Source organism: Erythrolamprus reginae, chromosome 6 (genome assembly GCF_031021105.1).
Source record: "Erythrolamprus reginae isolate rEryReg1 chromosome 6, rEryReg1.hap1, whole genome shotgun sequence".
Classification (NCBI taxonomy): domain Eukaryota; kingdom Metazoa; phylum Chordata; class Lepidosauria; order Squamata; family Dipsadidae; genus Erythrolamprus; species Erythrolamprus reginae.
The window spans coordinates 98178441-98191185 of record NC_091955.1 but is presented as its reverse complement, the minus strand read 5'-3'; the positions used below and the strand labels follow the sequence as shown (position 1 = coordinate 98191185).

The 12745-nt window shown below is 43.2% G+C and overlaps 1 protein-coding gene across 1 annotated transcript; it reads right to left on the bottom strand.

The window, feature by feature from the left end:
- Positions 1-229: 229 nt before the first annotated feature.
- Positions 230-8581, bottom strand: LOC139168846 (C-type lectin mannose-binding isoform-like). The gene is made up of 5 exons (XM_070754589.1): positions 8524-8581; positions 6813-6907; positions 5226-5366; positions 2864-2978; positions 230-297 (listed from the first exon to the last, which is right to left on the bottom strand). The coding sequence occupies exons 1-5, from the start codon at positions 8579-8581 to the stop codon at positions 230-232; spliced, it is 477 nt and encodes a 158-aa protein (XP_070610690.1).
- Between the last annotated feature and the right edge of the window lie 4164 nt (positions 8582-12745).

Here is a 12745-nt window from a genome sequence, read left to right as displayed (position 1 = left end):
TCAGCCATCTCCTGGGTATCCAAAATAAACAAGGCCAGTCATGCTAAGGCAGAATTTATTTCACCTTCTGGCCCATCAGGATGAACAAAATCACATTCGAGCTACAGAAAGCATCCATCAAGGGAAGGGAAGGGGTGCAGAACTGAGATTTTTGGCAGAGCTTCGTTGCTTCTCCAGACTTCTCCAGGGTCTTCGCTCCCTCTGGAGCAAGAAAGGGAGTCGCTTTGCACTACAGCCGGCACTGGCAGAGGAAAGGAAGCGAGGATTCGCAGGGTGCGTCATTCCATTTGAGATATCCTGGACAGCAAAACAGAAAAATTCATTGGACCAACCTTCCAATCTGTTTTCCCCTCACACCCAACAGATCCTCACAACAGCAAGTGTGGTGGGAGTGAACTCTTGCACTTTGTATCACAGTTTTTAAGGCAAAGAGGATTGGCCACTGGGCTGTCCAGCGGTTTCCCTTAGCAAGGGTATTTTTGGGAGTCTTCTTCAAAAGGAAGAAGAAAGTTCTTAGCTATGGTCAAGGATTAGTGCAATCCTAGGTGATATTCCATTGTGTTACTGTAGAAGATAAAAGAAGCACGTTAAGTTGTATTGAATAGGGTGTAAACTGAAACCTGGTTGGGCCAGAGAATTATAACATGCAAAGCGACTTTACAATGTGTTGTGGTTGGCTCGCAGCCAGGTTCTCTGGTAAAGGACTTTGAGCCTGATGAACTGGGGCCATCTGGGTACGGTTGGCCTATGTGGCTGTCGGAGGAGTTGGACAGTGAGGAGGAAGAGGAGGGAGGCTATAGAACTCCCAACTGGGGATTTGCCAGAGTCTGAGGAGGAGGAAGAGGAGATAAGGAATCCAATCCTGAATGTATGGGTAAGAAGGATGCGGGGGAGACAGGAGCATTTACAGAGGCTCAGAAAGAGGAAGTGAGCAAAGCTGTGCATAGTCTGCACTCCCAGAGAGTATCTAAGGGGGGGGGGTAGTTGGAAGGTGCTCTTTGCAAAAAGCCAATGTTCGTGCCTCCGGAGGACAAGAGCATGTGAAGAGTTGTTTTGCCTGACAAATCTTGTTACAGTACTGGGCCTTCACAGGGTTAATAATCCTAGCTCGAGAAGCAACTGTTTGGGACTTTATCTTATCAACTTGGCCTCATGCCTGGATTTTGGGAGTTGAGAGACATTGTTTTGGTTTGTGTTTGTGCAGTTCAACAAACATCTTTGTAAATAGATGCCAGCTGCGCTTTATCAAGCAGCTTCTAACAAAAACATGGCTGCAAGCACACAAGAAGGTTAGATTAGAATGTGCTTGCAGCCATGTTTTTGTTAGAAGCTGCTTGATAAAGCGCGGCTGGCTCAATGAACATTTTCTGTTTATAAAATAAAGTTTGTTTTCCCTATGGTGCCTGCCTGCTGAAGTCCTGCTTTAAAATCCATCCCTAACATGGTCGCCGAGAGATGGTTCGTTTATTTTTATTTTTAATTTAATCAGGCTGATATGCCTGCTAAGAAATGGCGGCAGCAAGCTTTTGATTTTTCATGTATTTTCCCTTCACAGTATTCTACTTGTGCACTTCTTATCCGGCTTAGTTTCCTTTCATTGACAATAAGTTGAGAGCTGTAGAAATGGGCAAGATCCTGTTCAGACTGGCTAAGATCTTTTGACTCTTTATCCAGTTTCAAATCTAATAAACATTTTTGTATTGCAGCAATATCATGCTTTAAATCATCTGCCAAGGACTTAGTAATTTGAATATTTATGTCATCGTCTAAAAGGTTGCTCTCATATAAAGTTGGCTTAGACATGAAACTTTGTTGAAATTTAACTTTTGGCTTCGCTCCTAGCTGTTCCGGTAAACTAGGATTTACAGCTATCTCTGCCTGAAAATGTGGGTTAATTGCCCTTGCTTCACTTATCTGTTCGATGGATGTCTGCTGAGTTGAAAAATTACTTTGAGCGAGGCCTGGCAGATGTTCAGACGGAGTCGGCATGATGCTTTGAAGTTCAGAAGAAGAAAAATCAAAAGCTTGCTGCCGCCGTTTCTTAGCAGGCATATCAGCCTGATTAAATTAAAAATAAAAATAAACGAACCATCTCTCGGCGTTCATTTCAAAACCTTTGTGTTTGAGTTTTAATTTGGGGATAATTATTGGCCAGCTGCCTTGCAAGACAGAACACAATGATTGTTAGCTGATGTGAGCTGTTAGCTGTCATCTTTAGTTGTTGGTGATATTGTTAGTTGGCTGGCTGGAAAAGTTTTGAGCATGAGTTAATTATTGAGTTAGAGCTGTAGTGTTGATATGAGAAACCTGGATTGGTTTAGCATCTATGTGTAAGTAAGCTTTACTGCATGTAGTTTGCTCCTGTAAATAGAAGGCTAAGACAGAAGATATTTTGAATGAGTAAAACTGCTTACTACTGTTTTCTACAAATGTGTCATTGTTATTTCTCTGTGCTGGTTGCTAAATTGCCACAATATAAATTCTGATATCTTATCACTTCCTACTGCGTAGCTCTGTATATCTGGACAAGAAGAAGACTTCCTGCCCAGGAAAAGATGAAAGTAAGATGGAATGAAGGTTCCTTTCTGTTAATATAATGACCGCCAAGAAGTAGACTAAGATGGAGGGGGTTGGTTTAATTATGGTGCTGTAAAAATGAAGTTTTTGAAGAAATGGTGAGTTCCATTTTTGTTTATCCCACGGGTGTTTTTGTTCCCTTGACTGCATAGAGAGGTGGGCTGTGAGAGCTTAGAATCTAAGGAGGTCAATAGAGGTCACCAGTTGGTGGGTGTCCCAAGATGGTTGAAATAAGTCATCATGGTTGAGAGCACATCTTCAACACCCTCCCCTCCACTTGGCTTACCTGTCTCGCTCAGCAGCTCAACACAATACTCATTGTCTTTTTGATTGTTGGGCTCTCCTTCATCCCAGGAGAGGTAGTTGAGGGGGGATCGGTCTGACCAATCCCAGGTGCCGGTCTGAAATGACATGGGAACCTTTTTAGCCAAAGGTGAAGGGGTTTTTATGGTTCTAGTATTTAATGTTTGACTTCTTTTTACTGTTGTATTGTATTTTTATATTGCTGAAAGCTGCCCTGAGTCCCATTGGGATTGAGCGGCATAGAAGTCGAATCAAATAAACAAGGATCAGAGGCCGTTGAATGCTCTCAAAAGGGGAAGGTGGGCTGAAGGAGGCTCTGAGTTCAAGAGATGAACTTGGGGTAAAATCCGTCCCTTTGGGGCTTTAAAGGTAGCAGACAGTTCTTCAACTGAGCAGGAAGGGTTGGTCAAGGGGCCGGAGCTTGTCAATGGTTTTTAGCAGAAAGTTCTTTTTAACCCTGCTGTTCTGTTTAAGAAAAGTAACAAATCTTCTGTTCCCGGGTCACCCTGACCCGGACCGAAAACTCTTCATTTGCAGTGCTTATGTTTGGTCAATTTGAATACTTTTTTCACTTGGAAACATGTTTGAACATTTCTGCACACCATGGAATGAAAATTGAACTGAAGAAATTAATCCTTATTGGTTTATTTTGCACATAAATATGCCCCCCCCTGTTTTTGTGAAATTTCTTTAGGTTTATTGATAATTATGCCTGCAAAATGCATTCTATTTTACTAAAGTTGGTATGGGATTGGTAGCTTGAACATTTCTGAACATAATGATATGAAAATTGAACTGGAAAAATTGATGCATATTGGTTTATTTTGTTGATGAAATGCACGCCCCCCCCTTTTTTTAAAATAGTCTTCACTTTATGGATAGTTTTGCTAGCAAAATACATTCTATTTTACTAAAGTTGGTGTGGGATTGGTAGCTTGAAAATTTCTGAACATAATGATATGAAAATTGAACTGGAAAAATTGATGCATATTGGTTTATTTTGCACATAAATGTATGCCTCCCCCCGTGTTCAATTATTTCAATTTATATAAAAATTATGCTGTTAATTTCAAACTTACATACTTTTTTTTAGTAAAATGGATTTCTTTCATAAAATTAGTTCTCTGGCTACAATGTGGTTGATTTTCAAAAGGATATTCCAAATATTTCTAGACAAATATGTATAAACAGTGACAATAATGGCACATAGCAAGGCCGGGGGGTGGGGGGTGGCCCTTTTGTGGCAAAAATAAACCAATAAGAACCATTTTTTTCAGTTCATTTATATTTTTCTTATATTCAGAAATGTTCAATTTAGTATATCAAACCTTTTGGGGGAAAATTCCTTAGGGATTTGTAGCCTTAAAAAATAGAAATTGACACGAAATTAAAAAAGGATGGGGGGAGGGGCTTTTTGATCAAAATAAAAATATAAGTCTCAATTTTCCCAGTTCAATTTTCATATCATTATGTTAATAAATGTTCAAACTAGTTTTCCAGTTGAAAAAGTTTTCAAAAAGATCAAATTCAAGTACCTAAAAAAATTATTTTTGGTCCAGTCATATACGAACAGAAACAGACTCGAAGTTATGATTTTTTTTTGCCCAGAAAACAATTAGCCACCACCCCAAAAATATTTTTTGATGATCAGCATTGTTAAATTGAGTAAATGAATGCCTAAGATTTTAAAGAATATTTCGGATTTGGAGCATAAAAAAATAAAAAGTGAAAATGGTTGCAAGCAGCCGAGGGGGGGGGGCTTATTTCTGATATTAAAAAACCAATAAGAATCATTTTTTTCAGTTCCTTTATATTTTTCTTATATTCAGAAATGTTCAAGCTACCAATCCCCCCCCCACGTTAGTAAAATAGAATGCATTTTGCAAGCAAAACTATCCATAAATTGAAAAACATTTCACAAAAACGGGGGGGGGGGCGTGCATTATATCCGCAAAATAAACCAATAAGATTTACTTTTTTCATTTCAATTTTCATATCATTGTGTGCAGAAATGTTCAGACTACTTTCCAAGTGAAAAAGGTTTTCAAATTGACCAAACATAAGCACTTCAAATGAAGAGTTTTCGGTCCGGGTCAGGGTGACCCGGGAACAGAAGATTTGTAACTTTTTTTGCCCAGCAAAAACTAAGCCCCCCCACCCCCCAAAAAAAATTCTCATAGAGAGAACCCCTGAAATGATGAATAGTCATGAAATTTCAAGTTTCAGATATGCAGGGAAAATTTTTTACAGGGACTCAAACTTGGCTTCGGGTCACATACGACCCGAACAGAACAGCAGAGTTTAACAAATAAATGGAAAAATATTACTAATGGAAAGGGACTTACTTTCTGTAGATCACTCAGTCCAATCCAGACATCAACCTTCTTTGTGATATAGTCAGAGACGTATTGGGCCAAGTTGCCTGAACCTGCCTCGCTATGGATGGAGGCGAGGTTACAGCCTGGCTTCAACTTTCTGCAGAACATCTGGCAGAGGAGAAAAAAGCATTTGTTCAGCAGAGAAGAAACATCTGTGTGTGTGTGTGTGTGTGTGTGTGTGTGTGTGTCCATTTGAGAAAAGACAAAGTATCTGATGGCCACCTGATGGTTCTAACTACTGTCTTCCCTCTGTTGAATACCACAGATGACGTTGTGAGAGCTCTGGAAGAATTCTTCACTTAAATTCATGATTCATTGGTTTACAATCTGCCATTGCCATCACGTTGAGAGGCAATGAGGAGCCAGATTGTTGGGGGCAATATGCATACAAATCCAATAAATAATATCAATATGCACGCTCTCTGTAAACTGCTTAGAGAGAGCTGTAAAGCGCTGTATAAGTCTAAATGCTAATGCTAACGATGCCATCCACGTGGCCAATGAAACATCAGGAAATCTCTTGTCTCCAAAATGGTCACTCAACCTTTTCATTTATTTATTTTATTTATTATTAGAGTTGGAAGGGACCTTATAGGTCATCTAGTCTAACCCTGGACTGGAAAAGATGCAAAAAAAGGGCAACAAGAATGACCAAGGAAATGAAGCACCTTCCTTATGAAACTGGGTTGCAATGCCTGGGTCTCTTCAGCCTTGAAAGACGGCGTTGAAGGGGGGACTTGATCGAAGTGTACAAAATCATGCAGGGGATAGAAAAGGTGGATAGAGAAAAATTCCTTTCTTTTTCACACAATACTAGGACCAGGGGCCCCTCCCTAAAGCTCAGAGGTAAGAAAGGGAGGACAAATCAAGGGAAATATTTCTTCCCCCAGAGGGTCCTTGGTTGATGGGATTCCCTTCCAGAAGAGGTTGTGACAGCTGTCAGCCTCTATAGCTTCAAGGCAGGATTAGACAGATTCATGGATGCCAAGTGTATCATAGGTGGTTATTGAAACGGATGTCCAAGTGCCACCTCTATGTGGGTTGAGGCAGGCAGGGTTCCTTTGGGTCCCATTTGTTGGGGTTCAAGGAAAAGGGAGGGTCTTGCCTTCTCTTTCTGCTCAAGATCCCCATGGACAATTGGGGGGCCACTGTGGGACACAGAATTCTGGACTCAATGGGCTTTGGCATGGCTCTTCTTAGGTTCTGATGTTCTAACCCCCCACTCAACAGGAAACCCTATACCATTCTGGACAAATGTCAGTCCAATCTCCCGTGGAAAGTCTCAAGTGTTGGAGCACTCACAACCTCTGCAGGCAAGCTGTTCCACCTAGAAGCTCAAGACTGCTCAACAGATATGGGTCATGAAAGCCTAAACCAGTATATAGTGCAGAGAATATCTGGATTTCGGCGATCTTAAAAAGTTGATCTTTGCTAACTTTTCATGCTGCCAGCTTAGGGGCCCTCCGCTTCATCCCAGGCAGAGTGGACCGAGGCTCCCCCTAGACCTCTCCTGATCCTGGGCCAGAGGGTTCACAGACACACAACACTTCTAACCTTTGCATCGTTCCAGGTCTTGGGCTCATCATTGACCTTGTAGCAAAACCCATTCATTGGCAGCCAACCATCGGGACAACAACAACCTTTCACTCCTATGTGGGAAGAGAGAAATTGCAATCAGAAGGTGGCCAGGAGAAAAGGAGGAGGAGGAGAAGACAGCTGGGTCTGCAGAACATAAGAGCCTCGGTGTGTAGTGGTTAGAGTGCAGTACTGCAAGCTACTTCTGCTGATCACCAGCTGCCAACAGTTTGGCAGATTGAATCTCAGTAGGCTCAATGTTGACCCATTGTTCCATCCTTCTCAGGTGGGTTAAAGGAGGACCCGGTTTGTTGGGGGCAAGAGGCTGATTCTCTGTAAACTGTTTAGAGAGGGCTGTAAATCACTGTGGAGCAGTATATACGTCTAAATGCAAAATGTTATTGTTATTCTTGACCTGTTGGGTTGCAAACATCTTCGATGACAATAAATTGAAACTGACAATTTCAAATGGAACAGTTATATTTGCAGAATGTTCAACAACTGGGTAGGTTTAACCTTGGTTTACTTCCTTGAAGATTCATCTTTTGTGTGAACCTGTCCATTTTGGTTGGTTTCATTGTTCGGTGAACTCTGCTAAGTCAGAAACTGGATTCTTTCAAGAACCTGGATGTGGAATGGGACAAAGGGTCAATTCTGGAGACTCTGCCGTTGCCTCTTGGATGACCCATGTTTGTTTGTTTGTTTGTTTGATTGTTTGATTGATTGATTGATTGATTTGATTTGTATGCCGCCCCTCTCCAAGGACATAACTCCTCAAGGGGCTCCAGGGGTGATTATTTGTGGGAGGCGCTCAGTGTTTCATGATAGAAGCCTGGATCTTTCTGTTGAGATGTAGAAATGACAGACACTGAGACATGATTTCTAGAAGGTTTTGTCCAAGTTGGGAATCTCTCTCTCGGCTGAGCAGAGCTGCCTCATGGAGAGAAGCCAGCTCTCTCCTCTCTCTGGGACCATGCTGTCTGTCTCTGGACTTGCAAGTTTATTCTTTTATAACCAGTGTCTTGTGTGTACAAATATAAAATGTAAATAGTTAATATGTGACACATAGCAGACAGACATATCCTGTCAGGGTACAAAGATTGCTAAATAAACAGGAGAGCATCTTAATTAAATAAACAAAGAGAATAATTTCAATTACCTAATGTCAATAGAGCCCTAACTAATTATTTCCTTAAACTAATTAAGAAGGGGTGAGTTGCTTTAACTAGGCACATAGGTTCTTAATCCAATCATGGTTCATTTGACCTTTAGCGCTGAATAAGCATGTAACTTTTTTTCTAGAAACATAGAGGATATAATTTTTATGCTTTGAATAATTCAGAATAATGAAATGCTTTATTGGCAATATATGTGTGCATATCATTGCAACAATTGATAATAACCTACATCTTTTGTGAATCTTTCAATTATGTCTGCGGAGAGGGGCGGCATACAAATCCAACAAATAAATAATAAATAAATTATGGTATTCATTTTGCTTTGCATAGTTGCAATCAGCCCCGAATGTTGGAGCTGAGAGATAAGAGTGAGATCTAAATTGCACAATAAACCAAACAGAAATAAAAGTGGCTTCAGGGAGAGAGAGGACTCGAAGGGGCCAAATCAGGAAGCGGTTTGAGATGCAAGAGCTTTGGTCTCTCTGGACAACAGAGACCGTATTGGAACTCACCACTCAGGGAAAGAGCCACGACCACCAAGCCAAGACTCACAAGGATGAATCGCCCCATGGTCTCCCTTCCTTCGCTGCAGAGGGGAAAAAAAGAGAGGGAAGAAGTGGGAAGGGGACTAGGCACATGGCAAGGCCCCATCAGGAAGGGGGACCCAATATCCAACCCAGGAGGAAGCTGGGGGTCCCATAGTTTGTCTCACAATTTTGCACTAGCTCAATTAGGTCTTATTTCCTCCTCCTTGGCCACGCAACAGTCTTGGTGGGTCACAGTGGCTTCTGCAATGGTGCACAATGATTGGGGACTTCCCTTAGAAAGGGTCTCCTATACGTCTGTCTTTTTCTCACACAGAGAGTTATTTATTTATTAGAGTTGGAAGGGACCTTGTAGGTCATCTAGTCCAACCCCCCACTCGAGTAGGGAACCCTGCACCACCCCAGACAAATGGCAGTCCAATTTCCTCTTGAAAGTCCCAAGTGTTGGAGCTCTCACAACCTCCGCAGGCAACTTCTGTTCCACTAGTTGATCGCTCTCAACGTCAAAAAGTTCCTCCTTATTTCCAGGTTGAATCTCTCTTTGGTCAGCTTCCATCCATTATTTCTTGTCTGGCCTTCTGGTGCTTTGGAGAATAGCTTGACCCCCTCCTCTCTGTGGCAGCCCCTCAGGTATTGGAAGACTGCTATCTTGTCTCCCCTGGTCCTTTGCTTTGCTAGACCAGCCATGCCCAGTTCCTGCAACTTCTCTTCGTATGTTCTAGTTTCCAGTCCCCTTATCATCCTGGTTGCTCTCTTCTGCACTTTCTCGAGAGTTCCAATGTCTTTTTTGTATTGTGGTGACCAAAACTGAATGCAATACTCTAGATGTGGTCTAACTAAGGCTTCATAGAGTGGTATTAGTACCTCTCTAGTCTTAGAGTGTATTTATTTATTTAATTAATTGGATTTATATGCCGCCCCTCTCCAAGGACTCAGGGCAGCTCAAAGCATGTGCAGAAAAGCAGGAAACAATAATAACAATCCAATTATACCTTAAAAAACAATCTTAAAATTCTAATTAAAAACTATCAATATCATTCATTCAGCAGTCAAACTAAGCATTCATCGGTCTAAGGAACCCCAGGCCTGGTGGCAAAGATGAGTTTTTAAATTTTTTCGGAAGGCAAGGAAGGTGGGGGCAGTATGAATCTCTGGGGGGAGTTGATTCCAGAGGGCCGGGGCCACCACAGAGAAGGGGGGCCTCTGTTGCTGCAACTTAGCCACCGCTGCACATTGCTCGCTCATCTTTAATTGGATGTCCACCAAGACTCCAAGATCCCTCTCGCAGTCACTGCTACCGAGTGTGGTTTCACCCAGTTTGTATGTGTGTCTTTGGTTTTCCTTACACAGGTGTAGGGTTTTATTTTTCTCTGCATTGAACTATCAGAGATAGATCTTTCCCTCCCTGCCTGAGGACCACCCCACAGAGCCCCTGCAGGAACCTGCAGCAACTTTAAAGAGGTCCCTTCAACTGGATAGAGCAAGGATAGGCAAAGTTGGCTCTTTTATGACAGGTGGACTTCAACTCCCAGAATTCCTGAGCTAGCACGATTGGCTCAGGAATTCTGGTAGTTGAAGCCATAGAAGAGCCAACTTGGTCTACCCCTGGGATAGAGACTCCCAGGAGGGATCTCACTCAAGGACCTCACCTGCCATGCCCCCCCCAAGTGGGAGAGAAGCACACTCACCTGTCCCTTAGGATGCCTCAGTCCAACTCTGGGCCCTTGTCTGGGGTGTTGAAGCCCAAATAAACACCTGGAGGTGGAGACTGGAGCAGGAGGAAGTGGCTCTGTGCACAAGGAGGAGCTCAGCCAGGTCTTTTATACCCCCAAACCACAAAACCCCCAAACGTGAACATCAGGGTGTCATGTGTTACCTACCCCACACGGCTGTTGGAAACACAGGCACAGACACACGTGTACATGGGTTGTTCAGAGGCTTTCATAATGTAGCTGTCATTTCAGCCAGTTGGTGCGTCCTCCATGTGCTTCGTTTAGTAATGTTTGAGCAACACTTGTGAGCCTGTGGTTTTACTCCCTCCTGCATGCGTTGTGCATAAAGCACATGGGAATTACACAAAGCAAGCCATGCCTCTGGCCTTGTGCTTTTTACCACATTAACTCTCCTGCTTAGCCCAGCTACCTCATCCGTCCATTCCCATGCAAAGCTATTTGATTTGTATGATGGCAAAACTGGGTTTGGTTGCAGGCTTCATTTTCCCTGATCCCATTTGGCTTCTTGGATGACAAGTCTGCTGCAGAAGTGAGTGGAGGAATTTATAGTCTAGGCAAAGGCTGGACAAGGGGGGAGGGGGGCTCATGGGGGGGATTGGGTGAAGGGAAAATTGCTTTATATCAGAAGGAATTTTATATCTGGAAACCAGGAAGTAATTTATTTGCACAAAGGACCTATCAAGAGGCCAAAGACACAAACCTCTACTCCCTGGAGATGAATTTTATTCTATTTGTTTGTTTGTTTGTTTGTTTGTTTGTTTAATTAATTTGTTTTGTCACATACATATTTGTGGTATGCAAAGATATAATAATATTTATATACATGATACTAGTAAAAGAGAAACATTAGGACAGGGGACGGAAGGCAGCCTGGTGCACTTATGCACGCTCCTTAAATATTTCCACATTTATCCCTCAAATGTTGGAGATACAGCCACAAATCTGGAACATATTACCACATGTGGTGGACGTGTCTCACCACACGGAAGTATCGGTGCAAAATTCAGAAATGGATTGGAGAAATCACAGAGTGAAAAACAGATTTGCAAATGGAATTGTTCATATTAGGAATAGTGGACTCGATCATGAATACATTACACCAGGGGTGGGTTCAAAATTTTGTTACTACTGGTTCTGTGGGCAGGGCTTATTTTTGGGTGTGGCTTAATGGTCATGTTATGGTGGGAGTGGATTATTTATTTATTTACAAACGGTGGGGCCTTTTTTCTGAAAGCCTCCAAAGCTCCAGCCCCCCAATATTTTCCAGGGTGAAAGTTTTTTGTCTCCTTTTCTGGCAAAAGGAAGAAGGAAAACCAGTGGGGCCCAACGCAAGGATTTCTTTGGTTTAAGGTCCGGCATCCCCAGCAGAGGGAGAAGCTGCCTGAGCTTGGCCCAAGGCCCCCCCCCTCTTTTAGGGAGCTGGAGTGAAAGGGGGGCAGAGTTATCCGCAGACCCAGCCAGGAGCTCTGGAAACAGCCAAGGCGTAGAATTCTGCGTGCCTCCTTTTCCCGCCCAGACCGGTGGATCGGCTCCTTCTCTCCCTTCTGGTCCCCTCCCCCACAGCCGGCTTTAGGGATCGCTCCCTCCGCACTCTTCTCTTTGCCCAAAGCAACGGGCGCCATTGCAGAATGTAGGTGAACACGCCTGTGCTAAAGCTACGGCCTAGCCCAGGGATGGCGAACCTATGGCATGGGTGCCACAGGTGGCATGCGGAGCCATATCTGCTGGCCCTCAAGCTGTTGCCCTAGCTCAGCTGCAACGTGCATGTGTGTGCCAGCCAGCTGATTTTTGGCTTGCACAGAGGCTCTGGGAGGGGTTTTTTGTTTCCAGAGAGCCTCCAGGGGTGGTGGGAGAGAGCATTTCCCCTCCCCTGGCTCCAGGGAAGCTCTTGGAGCCTGGGGAGGGTGAAACATGAGCCTACTGAGCCCACCAGAAGTTTGGAAACAGACAATTTCCGGCATCCACCCCGAGTCTTCGGAGAGGGGCGGCATACAAATCGAATAAATAATAATAATAATAATAATAATAATAATAATAATAATAATAATCCAGAGGGCTTCCAGGGGCCGGCGGAAGCTGTTTTCGTTCTCCTGGGACACTGGATTATGGGTGTGGGTACTTGCGCATGCGTGATAGCGTGCACACATGCTCTTTTGGCACCCGAGGAGAAAAAGGGTTGCCATCACTGGCCTAGCCTCTCAAGCCCTAGCCGTGAGGGTTTCTCACAGTTCTGAAACATAGAAACATAGAAGATGGAGGGCAGAAAAAGACCTCCTGGCCCATCTGTTCTGCCCTTATGCTATTTCCTCTATTTTATCTTAGGATGGATCATGTTTCAATTCAGTGACTGTGGATTTACCAACCACGTCTGCTGGAAGTTTGTTCCAAGCATCTACTACTCTTTCAGTAAAATAGAAGCTCAAACATGTGCCTCTTCCTCCTCCTCTTCCTCTCTT

Coding starts and splice junctions, on each gene's coding strand:
- LOC139168846 (XM_070754589.1), bottom strand. CDS start 8,581: ATGGGGCGATTCATCCTTGTGAGTCTTGGCTTGGTGGTCGTGGCTCTT. Junction 6,908..8,523: donor CGTGGCTCTTTCCCTGAGTG/GTGAGTTCCAAT, acceptor CTTCCCACATAG/GAGTGAAAGGTTGTTGTTGT. Junction 298..2,863: donor TGAGCTGCTGAGCGAGACAG/GTAAGCCAAGTG, acceptor TTTGCTGTCCAG/GATATCTCAAATGGAATGAC.